Raw genomic sequence first — 7,333 nt, forward strand, 5'->3', positions numbered from 1 at the left:
TAATCATATCTTCAACATTTTGTGTAGCCATAATTGCATCATCTAATGTATTCACCTTTTTCACTTCTACTTCATAATCAGCAGGTAGACCTTTCGTGTATCGACTAACACGGTCTCTTTTAGTTGGAAGTGTATCCCCCAAAAATAACAAGATATCAACAAACCTTTTGGTGTATTCATCTACTGTAAGTTTACCTTTTTGATGATCGAAAAAAGCATCAACAAACTTTTCAACATCACGGGGGGCACAATACTTATATGTTTCACAAATTCTTCCCAAGTCATAAGTACATCTGCATCCTCACCAAGATCTGAACATACAGTTTCCCACTAAACAAGATCTTGGCCTTTTAACATTTAAGAGGCATACGTAACTCTCTGGTCATTTCCACAACCGTTATCCCTAAGGTTTCAGGCAATTTCAGTAATCCATTTCATAGTCACCTTCGGATCCCTACACCCCTCATACTCTTTCAGTTGCCATGCGATAAAGGTCTTATTGGAACAACCTTTCTCTGTATCTGTCTTTGGAGGATTTTCATGATTTGCTCCTTGAATACGAGATACACCTCCAACAGACTCAACGGCTGTTGGAATTTCTACATCTATAGGAGGATGTGTGTGAGTAAGTACTCAAAGACACTCATTAATCATTCGTTCATCTCTTGTTTAGTCTCTCCATTCATATAATTTAGAAGATTTTGAATTTTTTCCATTGTAACCGATTGTGAATTCTGGTTCATTCTTGTACTCCCTTCACCCACGAGTGGTATTTCGTGACCATCACCAGGATTTGCAATTTCCTTTCAAGTTAGTCCAATCTAGTATCCATTTATCAACAAAACTATTGTACATAAAGCTAATAGCATGGAAATTCTTAATTCATGTAATCATAGTTATCATATTATCACATAACATCGATAAGAGTGATCATATAACACTCTTCTCTCATAGTTTAAGCTAGTATTAGACAATCCAAACCTAATTCGCTAAAATTGTGGCTCTAAAACCAACTTGTAACACCCATTTCATTTACAAGGATTTTTTTATAATATTATATAATATTACCAATAGTTTGTTTAACCAAAAACCTCAAGTTTTGTTTCCAAAAGATAAAATCGGATATACAAATATCATAACCATAAGTAAAGCAACAAGAATAATCATTACAAAAGACTATGTCGTGTCCTCGTTATTATTCACTCTACTACTTTGTACCAGATCATGGAATATATCACAATAACAAAACACATATTAGAAAAATTATCTGGTGAATTACAAAAAGCAAAACAAATAAATTCAGAATAGTTCTTTTATATCTTATTCACATAACTTGTCCCATTTGTACATCATCACATCTCATTATTTTAACTCTGGCCATTACTAAGAGATTCTCTTAGGCAAGGTCCTACATATAAAACATCAACCTTTTCCCCGATGAACAAATCATTCGAACCAAGCCTCATACTTGTTCTTATGGAACTCTAGATAACCATCAATCACTTTCAATTCATTCATCACTTACACAATCACTTACTAATTACTTCTCAATCTCTTACTCAATGTATCACATATCCACTATGTTATTATATTATAACATTTTATTCACATATGTTCCTTAAGTAATAGCATATACACTTAACATTACATTCAACATATCTCAAGATCAATTAAGTACATAATTCATTAAGTACTAAGCTATATATTCATATGATTACACATATGTAAAACTCACCTTTCAAGTTAGTGATAAGTAACTCTAATTCAACTTTATACTGACTCTTTTGGTTTCTTTACCTCCTTTCCTTGCCAATACATATCCAATGATCTTATTAAGCTCTTTAGAATGAAACTTAATTCATTAAAAGCATGATTACAAATTTCATTTCAATATAATCAAATTATGACCTCCAAAGATAATGGGTAATGTCTCGTCTCCAACCAAGTTAAAATTCATGAATGAAGCTTCTTACATCTTAGTTTATTAATCTCTTTACCAAATCTTTCAATCCCACACTTTTTATCATTTAGGGTTTAAAACCCTAATGATTCAATCTAAAATTCATACCATGAAATCACCATATTAAGCTCATTACTAACTATTATACACCTACTATAACATCAAAATAATGTTATTTATTTACTAATTTAAACTTCTTATTTTAATTACACATCCACGATGGGAGCTTATAAGCTCAAATAAAGAAGAAGATAGTACCTTCTTATGCTCTTAAAGGTTACTCCATTCTATTCTTGATTCCAATCGAACCAAGTTCTCTTTTGCCTTAAAAATCACCCTAACCTAGCTTTAGAAATGTGGAAATTGGGTTTTTGCTCGTAAGAATGAAGTTTAATAGATTAAAATCTATTATGAGAATAGTTTCCTCGCGTTGCGGTATTCATAGGTTTGCATTGTGATCCGTTCACGTAACGCTTCTTTTTCCTTGCATCGTGATCTTCGAATTTTATATTAACAACTTACTTTCAAATTTGTGTATCTGCCTATCTGTGTGTCGCGACGCAACCAAAATACATTACCAAACATTTACGTCAAAATTTTAACACTTCAATTTCGCCTCGTGTGACTATATCTTCGCGCCGTGAGCCTCAGCTTTACAGATTCCTTATTCACTTTACACTACTCTTACCCTGATACTTGTACCTAAGGATTTGCAGATTTTCCCATTCGCTATTAACTACTTTTACACATAATAACAAGTTCTATTAAGAAGTTCATAAGATGCAATAATTACATTAAACATGAATTTACATAATTCTAACTTTTGGACCAAAATACGCTTTGGTACCAAAATTTCACACACATATACTCTTACATGTCAAGATTCATTTCCAAATGTTTTCAACACCTCTTACACACATATAAAATGCACATAATGTCATTTCACATTCTTACACTACAACATATAGTTAAAATTATCAAAATGATAATATTACCCTTTACACATATACTATATCACTATGTCATATTTTCCAAAATTTATGAGTCGTTAAAGTTATGAGTTTGGTAATCTATCAAAAGGCATGGCAGCCTCTGAGCCTACTTAATGTAAAGAGACCATAAAGATGCATTCCATGTATGACAATCAAGTATAGACTTGATTGATCAGGCTTCTAACTATAAGATAGTTAGAAAGGTCTTTAAGATCAACATGAATGAAGTTACACAAGTAAAAGCGAGTTGTGGAAAAGAGTTACACACAAGCTAATGGTGTAACAATAAGATGTAAAACTACTTTCATTAAGGAAAGATTGACTTAGGATATGTTCATGACACTGCCAAAGTGTTTTTGTATATCCTAAAATATGTGTAAGCTTTAGAGGTCCATTTTTGGACTCAAATAAGCATCTTTAACCTAGGAGTCGCTATTATGATTAGAAAATCAAATACTTTTCATTTTATAAAAAGTGAAGGTGAAGCTTAAGTATATGACAGAAATAGTGGGAGCTCTATTGCCTTTAGAGTGTTGTTCATATGTAACAATGTCCCCACTTAGCAAAGTATGAAGATTTGACTAAGGAATTGTTTATAAAAACGTGAAGGGTATATAGAGATAGATCAACAACTACTATTGCAACATCCCTTTTTGTTATTCTCCTTTCTTCCTCTATCTTTCTTCAAAACTCATATATTCCCTTACCCTTTTGTTTCCTTTCACCTAAGTCACCTCCTAACCACCAACCCTAGATCGATTATGTTGTCGTCGTTCCTGGCCTTGGACCAGTTATACTTCTTTGGACCGGCTAGGCCATCTTTCCTATTCTCGAGATCTGAAAATTACAGCTCATGTCTTTCTTTTTCTCCCTTTAATCCAGCAATTAGAAATCAAGAATCATAGACACTTTTCATTATTGTTCATATCTCACCCCACCTATTTTATTTTGATTTTACAAGTGGATATTAGCTAAAGAGACGATGGATAAGGGTCGTTTTCTTCTCCTTCACACATGTTTCAAATTAAATAAAAGAGCATGGGTTTCTACTGTTGGTGTTCTTAGTGGCGAAGATGTAGATGGTAGTGGCTTATGGTGGCGTGAAAATGGTGCCCTAAGATGATGGTCAAAGATTGGTTTAGGGTTTCTTCAAAAGAGATGGGAGAGATATATTAGGTTTAGAATGGGTGAGGTTTATTTTTTTATTTTAATATTAATAAATGATTAGTAAATATTAAAGAAAATGAAAATTTTAAATTATAGGGGTAAAATAGTCATTTTAATTTTCGCAGGGACCAAGTACAAATTGAAACTACTAAATAAGGACCATATCTACAACATTTTCAAGGTTTGAACATTAGCCGCATAAAATGACAAATCACAATGACCTTTTTGGCAATTTTCTCTTATTATTATTAAATAAATAAATGGAGCCACCTATCCAACCCACCCTACTCTTGAACTTGTTAGTGTCCTTTTTCTTATTTTCTAGATATGTCAACCACAACCACCTAAACTTTTCATTAACCACCACTTAAATTTGTCATCAACCTGCAGCTGCCGTCCACCACCATCATATTTGTATATCCAACTTAAAAAAGAAACCAAATTGAAATCATAATTCAAACCCAAAAATTGATCTCAAATCCAATTGTTTACAACTTGAAATTGATTTCAAACCCAATCGTTCAAAGCATGAAATAATTTCTAACCTAAAATTCGATCTAAATTCAATTGTTCAGACCCTAAAACTTATTTAAACCTAATTGTTTAAAGCCTGAAATCTAACAGTGGATGTTTATTGATGTATATTTTGTAGATATGGTGTTGAGGCTACCAACGCAAACAACAAAGTATGTGATAGGGGTGTCATATATGTTGGGAACCAATAGAGAGAGTGTGCGAGAAAACACATATGGTGATGAGAGGTGGTGGTGATAACTTGAGTTGTTGGTGGAGTAGAACGATTGGGGGAGTTGATTGGTGGTAGGAGGAGAACGAGTGGGGGAGGCGGAGGAGATGAAGAGACGAAACTTTGCCAGAAGTAGTGGTGGTGGCCAATGATGGAGCAGACATGGTGGCTGGCAACAGGGTGGATGAGGTGAGCGACCAAGGAGGCGGGGAAGTCGATCTACATGCCTAACGGTTTGGGGAGAATGAGTAGTATGATGGCTCAAGCTTCTTATTTCAGTTTTATGAAGAAAACAAATTAAAAATGGTCCTTGAAATATAAAAGGTATTATTAAATTTTGTCCAAGGGTAAAAGAAATATTTTACAAAAAAATACTAACGGTGTTAGAGGAAATGACAAGATGTTATTGATTTGCCGACTATAGGATTAAATGGTGTCAAATTTCCCAACTTGGACGAAAGTGTAGAAAGATGTATGTCATTGGACCAAAATTTAAATTTGCTCTAAACTAAAATATAAAAAAAACTCATAATAATGGCGTAAACGCATTTCATGTGTAGAATTGCTACTACAGTACTACTCATGTGATTTGGTGACATTTGGTAAATAATGCCTTATCCTTCAAGTTCATTCCTAGTTTTCCAACATGATTCTATCTACCAAGAGATCATGCCAATAGACCAGTGGACGATGGTCCTGTGATCCAAAGTGACTTCACCGGGTAAAGTAGTCCATTGGACCATTGGCAAGCAACCAAACAACCTTAGCAGCACACACAGAAAGAGTTCAAATTACCAATTAGAAGACAATCGGATTGTTTGATGTTAAACGTTTTAGTCGTCTACATTCTTAACTGGTTAATCCTGCTTTTGAAAGAAAAATTTCCATAATAGTCGGTAGGTGGGCATATGCTAGGGATAGGAACTATATATCATTAACTTAATGGTTCTTGAATTCCCTGCAAATTGCAGGAGCTTTGTAGCACACACCTCCATTATTTTACTCCATTTTCATGCTCATTTAACTTCTGATACAAGACCCACAATTTGATCCTAGGTGGGGACAGAGTGCACCCTAAGGCACCCCCACCCCGGTCAACCCCACGCTGTCTCTATGATTTTGGCTGGTGGGGGATGGGGTGGGGTAAATCTGTCGTACTGAGTGCTAGAAGTTTGGCCTTTATAAACTGAGGACATAAATGCACACCAAGGCCTACAGTACATGCTGCATTTTGATCAAATATGAAGGTAGTACTTGTAGCATGCTTGTGGGTTCTTTTGTTTTATAGCGTAAATGGCAAAGAAAAGGAAGTGGTTAGCAAGAACATATCTTCTACGGATCAAGGAAAGAAAGCAACAAGAAACGGAACTGTCAATAGTATTGTAATCGACAACAAAGGAAAAGACAACGGAGGAGGTGGATATGGATGGGGGTTCGGTTGGGGATGGGGTGGTGGAGGTGGTGGTGGAGGAGGTGGTGGAGGAGGAGGCGGGGGAAAAGGAAGTGGTGGTGGCGGAGGTGGTGGAGGAGGAGGAGGTGGATGGTGGAGATGGGGATGCAGGAAACACCCAAGAAAGAGAAGCGGCAGCCATAGTCGTCATCATGGTGAGCACAGAGACTTTACTCCAATCGGGGAAAACTATTACGTGACCGGGGAATTTGCAGAGTGCATGGGAGGAGGGCGGTGCAGAGGGATGAGATTGGACTGCCCTCTTCACTGCGCCGGCCCATGTTTCTACGACTGCACTTATATGTGTATACCTCACTGCCGCAATCGCCGCCGCCACCGGTAACCTCCTCCGGCTGTTCCTGTTAAGTTTGTTTCTTCGGTTTTCTTCATTTTTGTGTCAGATTTCCCACTGGATTGCAAATGTAGTTGATTTTCTTGTTCCCTTATTCTTGGATTTCATGATTAGGGTTTTCATAGTGCGGTTATTTTGGTTTGTGGAACGAGCCACTTTTATAGTGGTTTTAGTTAATTCATTCATTTGACCATGTTGGTGTAATGGTATCTGTCTTTTGATGGCTTGAGTTTTTGAAAACTTGATCCTATTGTTTCAAATTAGTATTAGTATGAAATTAATGATAATGATTGTTTGATTATTTGGTTAAAATCAAAATGTTGAATTGGATAATTTGCATTAGGTTATTTGGTTCGGATATTTGGATTTTAGGAATGATATTTAGTTTATAAAACAATAATCGAATAGTTCAAAAAAAAGAATAAAATTTTGTTCTTAATTTATTTATATTATATATTTTTAATATATATTTTCAATCATTTATAAATTTACTAAATAAAATTTTAATATATTAGATAATTCCATCCAATATAATATATTATTATCAACTTATAATAAAAAGATTTTTTTGTCTATGAAATATTAGATTATAATACATGCTTTTTAGTAATTGTTTATAAATTTTAATTCACAAATATATATATAATTTGTGTTAGGTTATTTTATA

General features: G+C 34.6%; 1 protein-coding gene across 1 annotated transcript; it reads left to right on the forward strand.

Moving 5' to 3' along the window:
• The first annotated feature begins 6,105 nt into the window (after positions 1-6,105).
• LOC145127460 (glycine-rich protein) lies at positions 6,106-6,964 on the forward strand. Its single transcript, XM_079062653.1, has one exon. It carries the CDS (start codon positions 6,106-6,108, stop codon positions 6,655-6,657), a length of 552 nt encoding a protein of 183 aa, XP_078918779.1. The 3' UTR covers positions 6,658-6,964.
• The last annotated feature ends 369 nt before the right edge of the window (positions 6,965-7,333 follow it).

This window comes from Lactuca virosa, chromosome 7 (assembly GCF_052849685.1).
Source record: "Lactuca virosa cultivar CGN04683 chromosome 7, Lactuca_virosa_CGN04683_v6, whole genome shotgun sequence".
In the NCBI taxonomy this organism is placed as follows: Eukaryota; Viridiplantae; Streptophyta; class Magnoliopsida; order Asterales; family Asteraceae; genus Lactuca; species Lactuca virosa.

Bases quoted from the DNA above. Each gene is read 5' to 3' on its own strand.
- LOC145127460 (XM_079062653.1), top strand. From the start codon at position 6,106: ATGAAGGTAGTACTTGTAGCATGCTTGTGGGTTCTTTTGTTTTATAGC.